At 42.5% G+C, this 20,852-nt stretch overlaps 1 protein-coding gene across 1 annotated transcript in view; it reads right to left on the bottom strand.

The window, feature by feature from the left end:
* The window catches only part of syt7a (synaptotagmin VIIa), a 66,854-nt gene extending 46,048 nt beyond the window's left edge, over nt 1-20,806 (bottom strand). The window contains exon 1 of the mRNA XM_030053735.1: nt 20,636-20,806. Coding sequence (XP_029909595.1) covers nt 20,636-20,669 — 34 coding nt within the window. The 5' untranslated portion in view covers nt 20,670-20,806. The remainder of the gene's footprint in view (nt 1-20,635) is intronic.
* Nucleotides 20,807-20,852: the final 46 nt, after the last annotated feature.

The raw sequence follows: 20,852 nt of genomic DNA, 5'->3' as shown, positions 1-20,852 counted from the left end.
TTAGCACTCCAATTACTGAAGGCTGCAAAGGTCACATTTCTTCCACTCTCTATCCTTAGATTTGTCAAGACCCAGAAATGGCAACAGTCTTATGTTTTTCCAAAGATTTCATCTGAGTTCTCTTTCCCTCTGCAGCCTCTCAATCTTTACTCTGCTCCTCTCCTCTAAACTCTACTGTATAACTTATCTGATTCAACACGAGGTTGGATATTTTGCTTCAGCTGCTGCTTCCCACAACAGCCCACATACAAGCACACACGCACACGCACGCGCACGCACACACACACACACACACACACACACACACACATATTTCCACTTGACACAGATTAAGCACTATGACATGTATATGTGGGATCACATGTGCTTCAGGGATGGGAAGGAACTGAGAGCAAGGAGTCAGAACAGTAGTGAAAAAACGGAGTGGGAGTTGGGAAGAGCGACTCAACTGTAATGCTATTGAGAAGCAATTTGTGAAGCTTGTGCATATGCATGCAGGCCTACAGTCCCCATCTGCCCACATCATCAGCTCAGTGCTGGTGACATCAGCAAAGACAAAGATGTCTCGGATGCTCCAGATGTATTATGTGGGTGGCACACAAAATAAAATCTAATACAAGTCAAAGTCAATTGTATTTTCCTAAGGATACAGGGCAGAGTTCAGGGAAGTTTCTGTGTGTGTGTGTGTGTGTGTGTGTGTGCGCGCGCACGTGCACACGTATATGTGCATGCATGATCACATTCTTCTGTATCGCTGTCTGTATCTGTGTTTAATTTCCAGTGCTGCTCTTTGCATATGAATTGCATCCAGGAATGTTAGCCTAAATACTCTCCCTCCCTCAAAAACGGGAAAACAATTATTGAGAATATAATTAAAGTATTGGAAGGACAAGTGCAAGTTTAATTGAATGACACTTAAATGACAGTCAAATAATGTTGTAGCCTCCTGCCAGTCTCTGTTATGAGATACATAAATTCTCTCAATGAGCTTGGCTTAAGATAGTTTATACGATTATGCACAAACCAACTGCCGAAACCTACACACACATACATCTACTGAGCAAGAGTTCACATGAAAGCCAGACAGACTCCACTTGTCATAAATGAATTAATTCAGATTCATGACTACCTGGCCACTACCTCTGCCCTCTTCATTCAATTAAAGACTCCTTGTAAAAAGCACTTTATTACCTGTCTGGACAGGCCAGGCAGTAAAACCCCAGGATGCAGTTCACCCTGGCCTCCAGCTAGGGGTTACATCATTGATGGCGACAACCCAGCAAAACTGGTCTCCTTTTAGACTTTATAAAGAAGCCAGTAAAAGACAGACCATTTGATGTTATTTCTCTGTCTGTCTGTCTGTCTGTCTGTCTGTCTGTCTGTCTGTCTGTCTGTCTGTCTTTCTCCTTGTCCAGCTCCTCAGACTGACTTGCACTGGTGATGTGACTGATCACTCCACAATGACTGTAATCACAACGTACTCACAGCTCCGGTGTCAGCAGTGGTGATGAGGAAGGGATATACACGTGTGGTAACTATGCAAAGGACACCGAAAAGGTTTATTTGGATGAAATAACAGGTCTAGGGCCAGTGTCTTTGTATGTGCAACAGGCAAACAAACTGTAATTTACTCTGACATAGCAGTGCAGAGAGAGAACAGAGTAACTCTGCTACAGGGTGCATTATATTTGTTCACCGGCCGGCGCTTTCATCAGATGGAACGGAGCGGTCCCATCTCTCCGCTGACCACCTCTCTCCCCAGGTGACCTTTCTCGTCAGCGGATGTGCATTAATGATAAAACCCCACTATGGTTGAAGTGATCCTCTCCTCTTCAGTGCTGTGGACAGAGTGGAGGCCCCAGGGACAACACCACACAGGATCCGTGTCAGGGGGAGATTTAAATACCCCTTCCTTTTCAGCCTCCAGCAGAACAGACTCCACAGAAAATAGGCCTCATTTGAATCAGCCAATGTCACCGGAAGGACAAATCAAGGTAGCAATATACATGTATTGTGTCATCTCTGTTTAAATATATCCCCATGCTCTGACTAAAGCTTCTGTTTTTACAATTATACATATTTAATAGAAGGTGAATATAAAATGCTGGATTTTCCCCAAAATGAAGTTTTGCTTTTTGTAGACAGCCAGCTGTATCTAAACATAGTTTGTTCTTCACACGCACAGGGTCATTTTGGATGAGGCCTTCAGCACTGCTGTCTATTGCTTGACTGCCCATTGATGTGTTTGCTTGTAGAACTGTCAACAATTTACAGCTGGGTAGTACCCAGCAGACTGAGACTTATTGAGGATGCCATGCAGCTGCTCACTCGCAGCAGCATACAGTAAAGGACTCATGGGAGCTGGGTGGAAATAGTTTTCCGTAACTACTGGTTCCCTAGGTCCACACTTCTGCAGAGAGCGGCATGTAATTTTCCTTCCACATTAACTCATTTACACAGCACCTAAGGACATTTTAGCCTGGCTCCATATTGTAATAGCTTGTCTTAATTCCTACATGCATATTAATAGTAACTGTTGTGGAGGCACTCATGCACTGGAGTTGTTGCTGTAATCGATATCATCTCTGGGTACAGGAGTAGTCATAATACCTGCAGTATCATGCAGGATGTCACTGTTTGTCACATCAACCAATACAGCAAAGTATTCCATCTGGCTGGCAGGGAGGCAGAGAGTAAGTGGCAGGCTTGGCCACTGCCATTAAGCAGAGTGACACACATAGAGCCCTCACACCTACTTGACATTCTCACCCCAACATCCTGACAGGGATGTCATTTGACTAACTATTGAGGGCATAGCTGAAGGGGGAAAATAAAGGAAGATGTAGTGGTTCGTTCTGGAGAGGAACTAAGAGCGAGAAAGAGGATAGATTGAAGTATTATCCATCACCTAAGCTGTCTATTTGACAATGTAATTACAAGCAACAATGTATTTCAGCCACAAAAAGAGTGGTGTGTTATTTTCCATCATTTTCTAATTTCCTTATGCGTCTTGATGCACAGCTGACAGCACTGCACACACTGGACAGCACATGACCCAGGGATATGCAAACTAACTTGTCACAATCTAACTGACATTATGAGCATTATTTATTGTGATTGGAGTGGAAAACAAAGAGGTGGGGCGAAGTTGATTCATGGTTGATTTATGAACTCTCTCCAAGAGAGCTATAACTGTCGTCATGCGTAATGGGCCAAATGGAATCGGAGAATAATAACAGGTTCGACTCAGGCGGTCTCTCAGCCCTGTGGCTCTATGGGGTCTGTTAAATTACTAGGAGGACAAATGGGGCAGCTGTGTGATTTGTATTCAACCTGACCTTTAAGCCTATTGAAGGGCTCTTAAGAACATGAAGCTATCTGGGAATCGTCTTCCAACAGAGGTTTCTGTGGGATCGCCATCACACAACATTCAGGTGTAGTCTCTTTTCTAGGCACTGTGTCCTGGCTCTGCTTGCCACAGAACTCCTGTTCATTTCAGTCCCATTCAGTTCAGCAAAACAGAGTTGGGTCAGTTCAGTTTAAAGTCACTCAGTTCATTTTAGTGAAACCAAGTTCAACTACAGAGGGAATTCTAAAAAATACATTCTTCATATATTTTTGTATATGTACCCTTTTGTATCCATTTTCATCAATGTTAGTCTAATTTGCATAAGCAAAAGAAGCATTTTCTCAGAGCTGTTGCTAAAAAAAAAAAAAAAAAAAAAAGGAGGTTTCCCAGACAAGGATAAAGCCTAGTCACAGTCTAGACTCCCCTTTTAAAACTGAAATAACTTTAACTCTTCACTTCTGGGTCATGGATTGAAATATTTATACTACTCTAGATTCAAATGATCCAAATGATTCAATTTCTAGGTCAACAATTAGTGTTAGTCCTGAGGTAAAGCAGGTGTAACCTAGGATTACAGCTGTTTGTCAGAGAGAGAAACATCTGTCCATCCATTGCCTCTCCTCCAATTGCACAAAATCCTTTCTTTTCTAAATTCAGTCCAGGTTTTATGACCATCATCAGTTTTTGAAATTAGAGTAGTAATCTACAACCCTACATATAAATAAATGTCTCTTCTGATTCCCTCTATCGCCAATACAACACAATTGTGAATAAACCTATAGGCAGATCATGAAAGCTTTAAGTTTTGTGATTCTAAATTCCTGTGAGGGTTGGGTTTTTTTTCCCGAGAGAAATTAAGTGCAAGTGATGTGTTTTATGTTTATGGAACAACATATGGAGCATGGAGCAACAACAGTGGGTTGTGTGTACTAAGTGTTAGACAGTAGGAGAGATAAGAGACAACAATAGTCTTTCTGTTGTGTAGCGCTTGCAAAACACCAAAGCAATGACCACTTTTCACCAAAGATGTCACCCAAACCAAGAAAAAACATGGATCTTGTAGATTTTCACTTTAAATTTAATGAAGGACTCCATGTGTTTTAGAAAGTGACTTTTTAGGCCATGATTAGTTATTCTGGATTAAGGCCTAGTCCTGTCTTATTTAAATCCCTATCAGGGAAACTGCCCCATTTTTTTTTTTTTTTTTTTTTTTTGAAAGTCAGTATATTTCTTTTTTTTTAAACTGTATATGAGCCTCAGAGATGGCAAATAAGTAACAGCCATACAACTAGAGTGTTTTTTTTTTTTTTTTTTTTTTATCAATTCTAGTCAAAGGTGAAACAAAGCAATTTGTGATAGATGTAGATTTACTTGCAGGGGTAAAATAAGCTTTATTTCAGTCCTGTTCAGTCCACCGCAATTAGGCATATTTCACATTTCCAGGACTTTTGAAAAAGAAATGATAAAATTCTAATTTTCCAGGACATTTCAACGGCAATTGTATTTTCAAGTTTACTGGCTTTTCCAGGTTTTTCATGACCGTATAAAGCCTTGTTCTCTGTGTGGGTAACATGGTATCATATCACAAGCGCTGCTGTTAAGTAAACAACTGTGATGAATGTCAAATCATGCACAGTCAGAGGAGGACAAAAAATTAGGTCAAACATTCCACAGTGCTTTGTGGAAATTTTGTGACTCAACACCCCTTGTATTAGAAAATCTGTGCCTATTTATGAGGTAATGAGTTTGCCAAAATCTCTGACTCTTATCTAACTGTAACTTGTAAAGTGGCTAAGTCTATTAATTTCAAAACACTAATTGATATGCAGACAAAATGGAACGTGCATGCAAGTCAGACAGTGTGTGAGAGAGAGAGAGAGAGAGAGAGAGAGAGAGACAGAGAGAGAGAGACAGAGAGAGAGAGAGAGAGAGAGAGAGTGGGTGTGTGTCTATGCCGATCTGTGTAATTGTTATCAATGCATGCTATGTTTAGCCTATGGATGCAGGGCAATTCACCAGGCTGCTCTGGGGGGCACTGTGTGGGCTGGTGGTGTGGTGGATTATGGGGCATGGGAAGACAACAGGACAGAGGCACAGGACAGAGAGCGGAACACAGTGTACCACACAGAAATTTGTTTGTCCCTTCATCTCAAAACAACTGGTGAAATGACAAGTGCCACTTCCACAGTTTTCCTGGATGTTGTATGGTCGAATGGATGAGTGGTAGCACACAGATGATGTAACAACGTGCGGAGCGGGGGAGGGACTCGCTCAGCTAGGGACTAAAGTGTCTCTCCTATTTCTGCATCTGGGCTTGGGTGATTGTGCAAACCTTAGCTCAAAGAGCAGCACCCAAAATAGGATTAGTCTGGAGCAGTAAAAAATCAAACGCAAAGGACTGCCAGTGTGCCCTACCTCCAGGCTGTGCTAGTTGGGGTCTGGCAGGTTGGAGGCTGGGAAGGCGGAGAGGGAGGCTATGCGCATGGTTGGCTGTGTCCACGCTGCCTGGCTGGGGGGAGACAGTGAGTGAGCATGGGCACGCAGTCCTACAGATGCTCTGGGCTTTCATTAGCCTGCTTTCCACTGCAAGGCCAAAAAGGACTAGGCAGGGCCTCCTCATTATTCATATCACTAGTTTCCCCCCTAAAACAACTGTGGCTCTTTGTGCACTTTGTTACTGACAGCCAAGCGGGTTCATGCTTCATGACAACAAATGATGCTTTGCATGCTTTATTGTTGGCCCCGGCTCTGATTAGCACTGCTCAGCCTTACTGAGGAAAAAGTGGCTGGTGACCCATAATCCTGCGTGATAGCAGCTCCTACGTGGGGTGGCTCAATGAGGAGGGCCAGTCACAATAGGACAGCCAGACACTGTGGCCCTGACTTTGGGCACATTCCCATCTCTCTGTGGCTTCACTTGCTTCTCATTCACACCAGACAATCCTCCCTCCATTCATTTGCCAGTTTCCTTCTCCTGTGCCATCATGATCTCTAGCATATATTACAGTCTGACTCCAGGCGACAATAGGTTATCCATAGAAAAATGCATAGGGAGTGGGCTGTGTTGAGGACTTTACTTTAAAGAGGAAAGTGGGAAAGCCAATGGGAAGCTGGCAGCCTTCCAGTCACCTTCCATCCTCCCGTCCACCTTCATCCTCCCACCCCCAAACCATCCTCTCTAGGCCCATCTACCTCCATCCCAGTTTTAAAATTTTAAAAGGTAAGAGGGAGTAATACTGACCAGGGCTTTATGAAATGCAAATATGACACAAAATTAAATATTTAATATAAATAGCCTATTACATTATATTAATATTTCAGAGCAGTAAAAGAGAGGGGGGAGAAAGTGTCTCTGGGATTTGGACTGCAACAGTAGTGTGTGCATGTGTGTGTAATACCCATCTGCTCTGAATGATAATATCCCCACTCACATTAAAGAGGAACCCTTACCCTATCAGATATGTACATATGTGATGTGTAGCACAACACATGGGAATAGACTGTATGCATGAATAACATACATCACATAGGTAACTGTGTTTACAGTATAGGTGAAAGCATGTATGCTTCAAAGTGTTATATACATTTTTTTATATATGCACATCTATACATTGCTGAGCCTGAACCTTCAGAGATTAATGTTTTATACATGACCCACTCTCAGCCTGTCTCATGTCAATACAGCCTGTGCAGAGAGCTTATGCGAAACAGCCTTTAATGAGGTTTGTCAGGCACTTTAAAAAGAAGGAAGGTTGTCTGAAGAAGCTGGGAGCCACATGCCTGTCAATCCACAGCCATGTCTGATGTGCAGCCATTGTGTGTCTGCCCCTGAGTCATAGCCTATTCTGTGGGGGCTCTCCGAGTGCAGCCATCATCAAATATTAACTATAATTCTAAGACATGCTACTTCTGAGGACAATCCTAATTATAAACATTCCCCCATCTCCAACATTACTTTCTCACAGCTGTTCTCATACGCCATTTTACCTCCACTGGCTACACCATCACGTGCTCAGAACCTCCCTGACTATTTTTGTGGCTTTTGCTAATTTCTCCCACTTTGTCCTCGCCTCCTCCCTCTGTTGCTCTGTAATTAAGCAGAGTATTTGAGAGGGCAATGGACTCAGAGACTAGGGAGGAACAGATATACCCCAGGGAGAGATGGTGAGAAAGACAGATACTGTGACCTCTGACCTTCCGTGCTTGCATTGTAGTTCTATCATAGCTCCATTAACAATGGAAGGTCTCCCTCATCTCGTTAAGGGTGTGCTGGTGGTGACACTGGTGGGCAAACAGTAAGGTGTCCTTTTCCAGGGGATAATCACATATAACAGAACATCGCTTAACACAAAGACATTAAACCAGTGATTATAATACACCAACACACACACATTATCACCCAAGAAGGAATAGCACCGCAGGCAGGATGCACAGCAGAGCCAATGCTTGGAAGATAGCATGACAATTATCATTTAGTGTGGGGGGTTTTTTGGTATTCTGACTTCTCTCTTTCTGATTATGTAATCAGCGCACTTATTTTGGTGGTGAGTGAGCTGAGCTGAAACAAAATGCATTCTGGAAGCTCTGTATTTGGCGTGTGTGTTTGTTTTTCCAGGCTGTGCAGCAGGATCCTTCCCGTACCCAAATATCCTGAGCCCATGGAACACACCACGGGACTGGAAAGTCAAGTTTTGTCTGTTTACTTGTGCAAATGTGTGTTCGAGGGCACTTGAGCATGCGCCAACTCTCTGGGCAAATACACTCCAAGAGTGAATGACCAAATATTGAAATATCACCCAATGTCAAGACTGTCGGAGTGTATAATTCTTCGCCTTTCATGATTCATTAAGGGTATCAGTGGCTGCTCCCAAGTCTAACAGCCATAATCACTAAGAAGGGTCTCAGCGTGGTTGGCAATAATCAATGACTGGAGCTTACATGAAATCTGATCTGTGGAATGTAAAACCATTTCGAGCACTGCTGTACATTAGGGTTGAGAGAGAGAGACAGAGAGAGAGAGGGAGAGAGAGCGAGAGTGTGACTTCTACATGTCAGATGTGTGGACCGGTGGCACAAAAGGCACGTTTCAGCTTTGTAGCCCAGACCAATCAGAAATGTACTGCTTGGATGAGCCAGCCCAATCTGGTGCGTCTCAGCTCTACTGAGTCCGGGGCTGAGCTCTCTCAGCTCATTCCCATGCATGCACAATTGCTTGCATCCAATTCATTGTGCTCTTCCAGCTGCACCAAGTCACACTGCTGCCAAAGCAAACGTCAGATGATAAGCGCACAACTGCAAAAGTGAGACGACTAGTGGGGAATCGAGAGGAGTAACAAAAACAGTAATCCAGATCATTGTCCGAGATGGAGAGAGAGGAGATACAACTGTAATGAGTGTCTCTGTGCTGCTGGTACCACTTATCTGATCTGTCCATTCTGGACGAAGATTTCATGTTTTCTTCAGAGATACTCTGCTGAGCTATATGCTATCTGCATGACTCTCTCACTCCTCACTGTTTCTTGTCATTGTTTTAAGAAACTATATAGCAGGCTAGCTCAGTGGATCTTTTCTGAGTATGAAATGAGGAGTTTGCATTTTCTTTATTTTCTGATAATTCTACACACACACTCACACACACACACACACACACACACATACATACATACATACATACATACATATATATCTATATATAGATATAGATATATAGCTATATATCTGGTAAAGTGTACTATTTAATGAAAAGCAAAGTCAGTGTGGAGAGGAAAGACACACTCCCAGTTTTGTAAACGGTGCATATGGTTCAACAATTGGTGTTGTCAGTCAACACTGTGTAATATGGAAATGTAGGTACTGCATTATGCAATAAATAAATCATATTAACTCTCTCTCTCTTTGTGATCAGTTTGTTTGAAGTCTTTAATACTAAACCAAAAAATATTAAACACTGAAATCTAAAATCTTCAACAACCTGCCACATCCGTTTCAAACAATGTTACTGTGTGTGTGTATACAGTCTTATCTGCCAAAAGACATTCTCCATGCCTTGTTCCAGCCCTGAGAAAAAAATCTAAGGGAAACCATGAACTTGTTACATATGTGTTTAAGCTCACTGACCATAGGGAATGTGGCCAAGATTGCTTTTCCTGAACCAGCTGTTCAGTTGATGAATCCCACAACCCCCCCTAAACCCTGTTACTGCTTTTGTTTCCACCCAGCTTTTCAATACCCCACACCTACTCAGTCATGTGGATCCATGTCTGGGTTTGAACGTGTGTGACTGTGCATTTTTTTGTTTTTGTCAGATCTTCCCACATCATCTGTCCCTCCTGCTTAGGCTCATTTACTCCCTGTTCAGCCTGCTCTTCCTCCTGCTCCTCCTTCTCTCCCTTTGCTCCCTCCATCCACGTCTCCACCTGGAACTCTACTGGGGCACCACAAGCCTGAAAGAGTGCCAGCAGCCAATAGCTAAAACTCCTTATTTGCCCAAATGGCTATAAACACCTAAAGCATATGCAATAACTGTCCAAAACTGTAATGAAAAATGTGGGCACTAAAATGTTGCAAATGTTAAATATTTTCAGGAGCTGAACTAAAACAGCAAGTGACTAAGGCAAAATGAGGACATACTGATATCTCTGGTGGGAAATGAATATCCTTCCATCACTGTCACACTTCTAGTCAAAGCAAAGAGTGTGAAAACAGTCTGTCTGAACCCTTCCCGCACATAATCACTCTCTTGAATCATATCCATGATCCCCCACGCCCTCTTCTCAATTCTAATGAAAAACACATCTTTTCTACCCTTGCTCTCTTTTTCTTCATCTAGCCTCCTCTGTTTTCAAGACGGTTGTGAAAAAAAAAAAAGCAAGAACCGCTCTAATGGGAGAAAGTAATGCATGGACACACAGCACTGGGCTGCCATCTCTTGGCATTTTTAACCTCATACTGTCAGGAGCTCCGTTCCTGGCTCACAAGTCCCACTGAAGCACAGAAGAGACAGGCCTGGACAGCTGATCCATCAGGTATTGTAGCCAGAGCTATGGAACGGTGAGTGGACTTAATCAAGGGAGAGAGCCTACCTATACTGCTAGTTAGATAAGGCAATGAAGGAAAATGTCCTCTGCCCTACTGATCACCACTGAAGCAGAGTAATAGGAAGATGAAACAGAGGGAGGAAGGAGAGAGGAAGGAGGAATGAGGGAGAAATGCACAGGCAGCCAAGCTGAGGAGATGGCATTTACACAGCCCAATCTGTCAGTCTCACTACCTTGCCAGATACAGGGTGGCTCACACAAAATCACACACTTTTTGCTAAATACCAAGAGACAGTGTTGCCACACAAACACACACACACACACACACACTCACCAAGTCCTGGAACGTGCCGTACTGAGGCAGTATGATGGCTTGTCTGTGTAAACATTCACATTTTAAGGAGAATACCTGCATTTTGCCTATTTTTTTTTCCTGCACCTCATCATTTTTACAGCCTCAGCTGGCAGTTTCCAGTCTGTTGGCATTCTTTTAAAGGATAATTCCAGTTATTTTCAGCCCAGTTATGCCATCAGGATGGCTGTGTTGAAAATTTCATACCTCCAGGTCAGCAGAAGTGCCGCTGTCCAGTACACAATTCACACATCAGTCTGCAGTATTAGCTTATTACAGTATTTTAACTAGAGTGAGCTCACTGGCAAGTAGAGCGTAGATGCTGTGTTCAAGGGATATTCTGTAAATACAAACTGCCAACTGTGAAAAACTGCTCACGTCAACCTCCTGGTGGCAATAACAAGTAGGATATGTGGGAATTTTTGGAAGGCTGTGATATCTCCCACCGGGCATCACAAATTGTGGAAGTGTGTCAACACAAGCAGTAAACATAGCAGCACATCCACCAGTTTTGGCAGTCCAAGGTATGAAAAATCACAACAATCAGTTATATTCACACTAATAAAATCAAGCTCACCAATCACAAAAGATCAAAAAGTATCTGATGTCGCTCACTTAAATTAAATTCATGACTACAGATGATTTTGGATATGGACATTCCATATCCAAAGTCATTAGAAGAAAACTCTACCTGGAGCAACAAAATCCCAATTTTTCACTTCTTCCAACCTGACTTGAACATGGTAGAGGGCCATCAGTAAGCAAAGGAAACATGGAAGTGTATGAGCAATGCTGGAGAAAAAAAAAAGTATCGGCTAATTAACTAAAAGAGTATGGACTAAAAGACTAAAATGGACTATTATTACTGACAAGCCATGATAATTGTTCAATCACAATGATTTAAAGAGGTAAGTAACAACAGTGTGACTGTTATTGTGTTGAAAGGACATGTTTTAATCACTTCTTGGATTCAGCTGTTAGAGATTACCCATTGGCCTTGTGTGTGCCACCGTCCGTGTGCGTGTGATTGTGTGTGTGTATTGGACAGCATCCCTCCCGGCCAGCTGGAGATATGAAAGGCCTACAGTGAAGAAAGCAATGCAAATTTCAACATTTGTAATCATCCTGATGGCAGAAACTAGGAAAATTAGGATTATAATACCCAGGCTGAAAACAGCTGGAAATAGCCTTTACTGACTGAGGCCAGTCTTCTTTCAGGTGAAGGGTCATTTTGTAGCTGATATCACAGGTCAGCTCTCCAGTGTCTGTTTGAGATGTGTTACAGCTAGAGTACAGTTTTGCACTCAATTACCTATTTAATTAATTTATTTTAATTAAGAGAAAGGGGTAAAGTGTTTCAAACAAGAGGGTGATCCACACACTCCAAGTATCAGGAAATGTAACGAGGAATGAAATATTAAAAAAGACTTTATTTTATTGGCTAAATCGTTAAAAAGGCGAAATGCTTCCACCACTGTAGGTCTTCAGCAGAGCTTTGGAGGAAAGGGAAAGTGTTTCTCTGGATCTGCCCAACATGACAGTGCAGAATGATTGGCATGGTAATGATGTCTTTTATATTTGGTGAGGTTTTGTTTGGACTCTTCAACTGAATACAATTCTATGACCAGTGGAGGATTAGTGTGACTTTAAATCTGAACCCTTACAGCACAATATGTGAACTGAATAACAGACTGGCAGCGGGTGCATTTTAAGAGGGGGAAAAGGAAAAATGATGATAAATGAAGCACATTCTGAGAAAGCAGAATAAATTTACCGCTACAGACAGACAGAGTGGAGATAGATCTTGAATACATGATGACAAAACCCCATAAAAACATAAAATAATCGCCAAAGCCCAACATCCGGGAATGACCTTAAATGACCACCCACTGGGTGAACCCTTGACCCCCTGCAAACAGAGATATCATATGTTATCAGTACTCCACACACCATTGCTCTGGAGAGATAACGTCTCACAGCACCACAGCCAACCCAAATCTTTCACATCAGCACCCTGCTGCTCCACATACAAACACTATGGCAACTGCTCGCACACCTAACCTTTCCTGTTAGAGAGTGTGATATGCAAACAGAGCTAATACATTAGAGAAGACAACACTGATCACATTTCCAAGTGACTCCTTGCGTCTGGCAAGGCCAACTGAATCATGGATGTTTTCTGCAAACCACAATCCCAACATTCAAAGCTCTTGATCCTAAGATGATAGGCACAGCCCAATCCATTATGCACCATTATGCATTACCCTCTCTATCACTAATCGAAAGTGGGGAATAAAGTTGATATTTCTGCTTGATTGTCTTCAGCACATAGAACAATTTGGTAGGATGCACCTGCATAACCATTGCATTTAATTTTCAAAACACATGCTCCCCACAGAATGCATTACTAAGCTGCAACGAGACAGCAGAGGTCATTGAGTTGTGGGGGGAAAAAAGCCAACTAAGTTAATAAGAGAAAGAGGCACAACAGAGCGGGATGGTTATGCAATAGTATACATGGCAAAATTCATCACATAAACAGAAATGCGCACATATGCAGACCATGATGTGACCATCCAAAATGACTCTGACCCTTACAGTAATTCAATCAAAGTCAAGCATGCTCAAACTGACAAATATATTAAGCTGTTGCTGTCATAAATACAGGATTGAAGAGAATATCAAGTATTATGACACTGTTGTGTGGCCATATTACAAGCTCTTTTTAATCTCTCTATTTCTCTCCCTCCTCTCTTGCCTTCCCTCTTTCCTCCCCCATAAATCCCATCCCGAAACCAATCAGCTGTCACACACCCTTCATTCTTTACTATGTAGGCCTCCCTTCCCCACTGTTTTTCCTCTCCCTCTATCACACGCACACAAACACACACATACATACACACAGGGCCTCCTCTCCTCTGTGTGACCTTGACAGGCTAGCGCTCCGGGGCTCGTTTTTTGCTTCTCCCTTTCCCTCTGTCTCTCTTGCTCTCTCTCTCTCTTTTTTTTAACACTCCCTTCCACTCCATTGTCTGCCTCTCTACCTCTTCCTTTCCATCACTCTTCCCTCCCCTGCTGGTTAACCAGCGCAATCCTTGCCTGTTTCCCACAAGACACAGAGGAGAAAGGGACAGAAGATGGCAGAGAAAGGAGAAGTGAGAGACCTCCCCCTCCCCTGCAAGCCATTTAGCAGAGAGGGAGTCCACTATAAAAATAACTCGGGCCCTGTGGTGTTGTATCAACAAGTCAGGCTATGGCTCCTGTCTTATGATTAATAGTAATGGGAAAACAAGATTCCTGTGCAACAAGCACGATTACCCTCATTTACTAAATACGAGGTCAAATTAGCAATTATGGCAGATGAAGATGTTTTCAGCTACATGTTCATACATACATCTTTTAAATGCTATATTGCCACATAGCCTAACATTATGTAAGCATGGTATTACATAATGTGTGTGCAATGGCTCATGTAGGCCACAGGTTGATCAATGAAAATGCCTTCAAGTGTGTCTATATTTCTACCCCTTATGAGTGTGATTTCACTTCCTCCCAGCAAAATTACTTTATGAGTCGAGGTGCGATTAGGCTTTCATCAAATCTGCTGATATGGCCTCTTCCTCCACCAGGGATCATGACTCGTTCACCCAGGGGAACAGTGGAACAGCAGGTCCAAATCCTTGTTTCAGTGCAGGTGCTGCTACAAAAGCATCTAATTGCCTCCACTGCAGCGTTGTAGCCTAATCCTCTGACTCCAGTGATCCTTGAGATTTTCCCCACATCTTACAGCATCAATCTGTATAATAAATTGCGGCAGTTAACCATTTGATTATCCATTGAAAGCTAAATAAACTTAAGCTCAAGTGATGGAGTGATCTATTAAATGTCAAATGCAGGCTGATTAAGTACACTTTACAATTAAGCTAGTCCTGTACCAATTACCAGCGTCTAAAGACCTCTGTCATGATTGTGCTTTACAAATCTGATGCCCAGAAACAAAACTGTATGTTTCATTCAGGCCTCGCTGTAAAATATGACATTTTTCATCTAGATCTGATAGCAGTGTAGCAAACTGACAGGATGACAGAACCGCTCGCGGGGGCTTTATGCTTCAAACAATATTAGGTGCAAGGACACAAAATAGAGGACTTCATGAATGGGTATCTTTAGTCATTATATTCTTGAAAACAGAAATGTAGACTTGTTGAATAGAGCTGCAAAGCCCATGGTAATAGCATTACCATCTCTAGCCACATCCAACCCTTTTGAATTCATGTTGCTCTAAGAGACATGGACATTAGAGGGCTGCCGCAGCAATTCCCCAAAATAATTTCCCATCCCACATTAGTGCAACAGCCATGAAGTCGAGGGACATCATCAATTTCTACAGGGCAATAATAACAAAGAGGTTAAGAACTCAGTGTCTTCTGCTGACACTACACTTCACACCATGTTAAAGCTTCCCCACAAATTCCAACAATTTTCCATTTCATGTCTGCAACAGGAAAAAAAAGCCTTTCACGCATTGCCAGTGTACCAAGAATTGTCATAACCCAAATGTTGGCCTTTTCATGCACAGTTTAGCGACTGAATTACTCCTTTAAATCCGTAGCAGGGGAGGTTGTTCTGCAGCTGACCCACTGAGCTCACCTCACTTAGGAAATCCATATAGGTAAGGGTGTATGTGTGTCTATCAAGACCAAGGGGGGGGAGATGTCCATAAATGTCCATAAATTACAAGGGGTATGTGTGTGTGAATGCCAAATGTCCATAAGCATGTGTATGTGTGTGTGTGTTTGTGTGTGTACATGCGCATGCATTAAGTTTTATCTTTCTTCTACCCTCACACTACTCCTGCTCTCTTAATCACTGGAATCCATCTGCTAGTTGCATAACCCTTTTAGCTGTAAATCTATCTACAGGCAGAAAAATAAGCCCTACCTGAGGAGCTCCCACTTACGACCGGCTCTACATGCCAAACTGTACTCATTTAGATTGGTAGCCGGGGCTAGAGGCTTGGATCCAAGCCTAAATCCAAGGCCAGCATCAACTTAAATCAATACTGAACCTGACCTTCTTATCACATATCATACTCAAGTGGTAGGTGGTGCTGGGTGCCAGGCAAGGTACAGAACCACACATCAAATAAATTTAGGACAGTTCATCCCTGATCCGCAAACTCTGCCTCCACAGTTAGCAACACAGAAGGAAAGGAGGGGAAGCAAAGAAATGTGGACACAGTACAATACATTACGCTGCCAAAAATACAAGTGAAGCCTTTCTTCATTATGTTAGGACATAATGATGAGAACTGCTCTGACTAGCTCTGGACTACACTGGCTTGTACGATGTAAGACAAAAGAACAGGCCCTTATCTGATATTGCTCCACCTAGAGTGGTTGTAAAACTGTATTACTGACCCACCTCTTGATGACACCGGGTAAAGCCTTGTCACCCATACAGATCAGGGTGATTACATGCATAATACATGAAGTCAACCACAGGTCCCATCCCTTAACATCTCTCCCCCAAATGTACTCCGTACCTGTCCCACTCTCCCTCACTGGAATCAATCAATAAAGGAATCAACTCCTGTCCAACAAATCTATTACAGTCAGCTGAAAACCTGCCATCAACAGATGAAGCTGGAATAGTCTTCATTTACTGGTCCCCTGCTGTTTGACAAGCTGCTGTTTCAGTGAAAAGAAACCCTTAAATATCTGGCTGAGCTTGATAGCTTCAACCAAAATGCCTGCTGAAGTGATCTCACTGGGAGTAAAAGCGTTCCTCCCCATTCTGCACCCTGCAGACGTTTCACAAGTAGGCACAATCTTCCACTTCAGCATAAGCTACTGCTGCCGCCTGCCAGACAGATTTTCATAATTGTCGGTGATGTTCAGAAAAAAGGAGAACCTTTGGGAAAACGCACATGCCATCACTTGTAACAGACATCCAAACTGCATCAACTGACATTCAAGGTGTAATGTGATTTTAGGATTCTGGTAAGTGATAAAAGCAAGAATGTGGCCACAGTTTGACTATGGATGCTTTCAGAAGAGATTTTGGTAAACAATAACCAGCAATGTGGATATGGCCAAGCAGGTAGAGACAAATAAAAGAACAACAAGAACAGTCCATTAAGTTCAGAAAAATGCATCCCTTCACTGTAATGCAGCCTTGAAAACCAGGGAAAGACACTTATGCCATATCACAATATTGCGATACCCAAAATCACAGACGATATCAAGCCTGCTATCACAATTATAAAACAAATGTTTCCTGCACAACCAATCTTTTACTTGCTTTCTTTGGGTGCTGGTCAAGCACAGGAACTCAGGTCAGGTCAGTGGTCAGGTCAAAAAATCTTGCAGCACATGAACAAGCCTGATGAGGTGACACGTGAAACATGTTGCTTGGTGTGTTTTTTACTGGCAAAAGATGCAGAAATAAATAGCATATTGATTAAGGGGGTCTAGAGCTTTATTTGTGTGTGTGGTACGATTTTTTGACATGAGCATATCTTATATAATAACATTGATATAATATTGATATATCACCCAGCTCTACTTGTATTAGAACCATAAATGGCCCATCTCAACCTGTGATGGTTCCACATAAAACCTTTAATGATCGTTCTTTGTCCAATGGTATGGTTCCTAAGGATAACATAACTTTCCAGCTTATCATTATTATCCCTGTTTCTATACCCTATGAAAATTCAGTCTCAAACAGTAAACACTGATTACATCTGTACCCAGAATCACAGTGTCTGCCACACCCAATCACAGACAAGAATCTGTCTGTTATTTCTGTCTTTGCAAGAGAGCTGTTTTTGATCTGAACTGTCATCAAAAATATTAATATCGATCTTATCTTACACTGAGTAGTATTCTCATTAATTCCTTTAAATTACAAGAAGTTGCAAGCCACGTTGGGTGAACAGTCTGAACATCTGACGTAACCAGGCTGTCCGATGATGACCTATAATCAAGCCCTGCTGGAGCTCACACTGCTGCATTTTGACCCTCAGCAAGTAGTCTAGTCTAAATACTCACTGAATGCTTTCCAGTAGGTATAAATAGCGCCATTTAGTTGTCAGAGTGAAATCACAATAATATGCGGCAATACTATTCACAGAATCAACCCCTCCTACGATGCCACATACTATTTTTTCTTAGGTTCTGTATTGACTGGAGCCCTCATCCAATCTCATTTCAGATGTTTACTTGACAGTAGCCAGCAGTTTTCTGTGATTGTCGGGCTCACATATGATCAACCTGTTTGTCCTCATCCCCCTCTAATCCTCTGGGGCCATAATCGATACGCCCCGGGTACACCACTCTCTCTCTCTCTCTCTCTTTCTCTCTCCTACTCCACCTTGAGACGCGTTGTGAATTTAAAGGGCAGAGCAGTGCGGCCAGGGAAACACCTGCTGGAAAGGATCACCCAGTCACCTAAATCAATTAACAGGGTGTCAATCAAGTGGTGGGCTCCTTACTCAAAAGCAGTGGGCCTAAAATTGGCAGTTGCATCCTCTCTCGCTCAGGTCCAGGGCGTTACCTGCCGTGGCTTACCTCTTAGCCTGGACCACACTATTAACACCCCTGCCTACTATAACACCGAGCTCTCTAGTAGTAGCCAGGCTCACAGGGTAATAGGCTTGCAGTGCAGCTTATACTCTGGGCCAGAGCTGCATCCCTCAAAAATGGGATGATTGAGTCACTGCTTTCTAACTCATCCATGTTTCCTGTTAATGAGCAGGGCATATGAGTTGACTCGTTATGAGGAAAACCAATCAACTCATAGGGTGATTAAGTCCTTTTTTTTCAAATCCAGCTTCATTTGGACATTTAAAGCATTGGTAACAAAGGAACAGCATATGTTTTGGTTTTGGGGTTTTTTGTATTTTTTCAATTATAAAACTGAAGTAGTAGCCACACCCACCTCCAGGAATGCCTGCAGTTTGCTGTGGTTAAGGTTAGGTTAGGATGAGGGGGGCGTTCCCGGAGCTCTGCATCTCTTCATGTCCGCAGCCAGATCCCTTTCAATAGTATCAAGGCCTACATATGTTCCAAAGCCCTATGTTCTCTCAAAAATATTCCCTCAAGGTATCTTTTTCTAACTGGAACAGCCCCGTATTCCCTCAACATAAAAAGAGGAACAATTTCCATCCCTCTGTTATGCTATATTAAAATAAAATGCACAATCTAACAGTATGTGTTCATAAATAATATTCAAAACGGTGTTAAAGGTCAAGCTGCTTCCAGAGATACCCTCTTATTCAAACACTCTCTTAATAAACAATAACAAAGTTGGCATTAACGCTGGGATAAACATTAGTCACATACATAACATTTAAAATTTGCAACATACACAATCCTGCGTCCCCTCCAAGGTCTATGTCTTCTTGTATACTCACAAACATACATAATCTGATAGTACATGTAGAGTAAATAATATCTGAAATGGTGTTTGGAAATGGGTTTGGGGGGCGAATACACTGAGGGAATACAAGGCCTTAGGAAAGCAGGATCATGGGAACATATAGGACCCTGGGAACATATATGCTCCATATTATCCTGTCGCATTGCCTGCAAGTGAAGCTTTATCACCCAGTGTTGAACAGGCAGGTTCAACTAAACTGATAGCTACAGGGTGAAAAATGCATTTGTTGCATATCGAGCAAAAAGTCTATTAAGCAATCAAAAAAGTCTATGACATCTCTGTATAAACCTATATTACTATGTTAATCATATAGTGAAAATTGACCTTATCGCGGGCTTTGTTATTTTTGTTCCTCTTATGGCATCACAATAATATCCCTTTGATAACTTTTGCCTATTTGTAACATTTGTGGCACAGCAGTACTCTTATTGCCAGCATGACCCTGCTGTCATGCGGATGTGTGCATTGAGCGGGCGAGCGTCCCTTTTCCCTTTGTCATACCAGCCCCACGTTTGCTCGCATACACCTTACTACGGTATCATGTTGTCGGTGTGTGTGAGATCACATTATCTCACATCAGAGTGAAATGAACAAAAATGGCTCCTCCCACTCTGCCTTTTGCCCCCCTCTCTCCTACCCCCCTCGTCCTCGGTAGCAGCAGGTGTTATTCTCGTATAACATGAAGATTTAGATGGTAATTACCATTAACAATTGGCCCCAGAGTGGATTCACGCTACACGGCAGCAGCAGGGGACACTAGTCGCGTATGTTCCCGGGTGCCCGGAGAAAGAAGAAATCACGCCTCAAAAACACGTGGGAGAGATTACTCAAATATGCCTCCTTCTTCCCCTCTTACCCCTCTCGCTGTGCCGTGCGGCTACATGTACCCCGGTTATCTCTCCCCCCATTAAGGAAATCAGCCCATTCTGCAATAGGCTGCTCTGATTTAATGTCGGAAGCAGGAGAGCATCATGTATAGCCTACACACTTGGTTATCATTGTAGAGGCTTTGACCTTGTGTTATGTTGCCCTTAAGTGACTATTCTAAATGTCAAAACATCTGACAACACAGACCAATGCATTCTGGCCAATTTGCCTGTCAAGAAGTAGCTCTGCAAAAAAAAATAAAAAATAAAAAATATGAATAATAATAATAATCGGTCACGGGGTTTTAAAAGAAACGCAGAATTAGGCTATATGATAAACATCCTCCTAGGAGGTAATTAATTGCACTGATATTACATAATGACAACCCACACTTTCATCAACAGCATTGGTCCATGACAAGATTAGGCTGTTAAGGTAGTGTTAACGGCGGATGCATGGGAGTAAATGACCCTGACAAATAATTTGCGGATCACCTCAAAGAGGAACAGCGGGTCAAAAATTGAAACACCTTGAAACTGTCAGGATGCTCTTCGCAAAGAGTGGCAATTCTTGAAAGGATCTTACCTTTGCTATTGTCCTCTTCCCTGTTCAGATACATGGCTGTTACTTCACTCCGAGGCAATATGATGGCGTTGTCTCAATAATTTGTTGTTACTCCTCTTGCGTGTCGTGAACTCCGCTGATTTGGTTTGTAGTAGTGGCTGTTTATTGTCTTGTTGCTCCTCAACAGCCTCTCCTCTCCTCCTAGTGGATAGGTAGGCTATCCAGTTTGAGACTCTCT

Source organism: Myripristis murdjan, chromosome 6, assembly GCF_902150065.1.
Source record: "Myripristis murdjan chromosome 6, fMyrMur1.1, whole genome shotgun sequence".
Taxonomy (NCBI): domain Eukaryota; kingdom Metazoa; phylum Chordata; class Actinopteri; order Holocentriformes; family Holocentridae; genus Myripristis; species Myripristis murdjan.
This window is presented reverse-complemented; position numbering and strand designations above follow the sequence as displayed.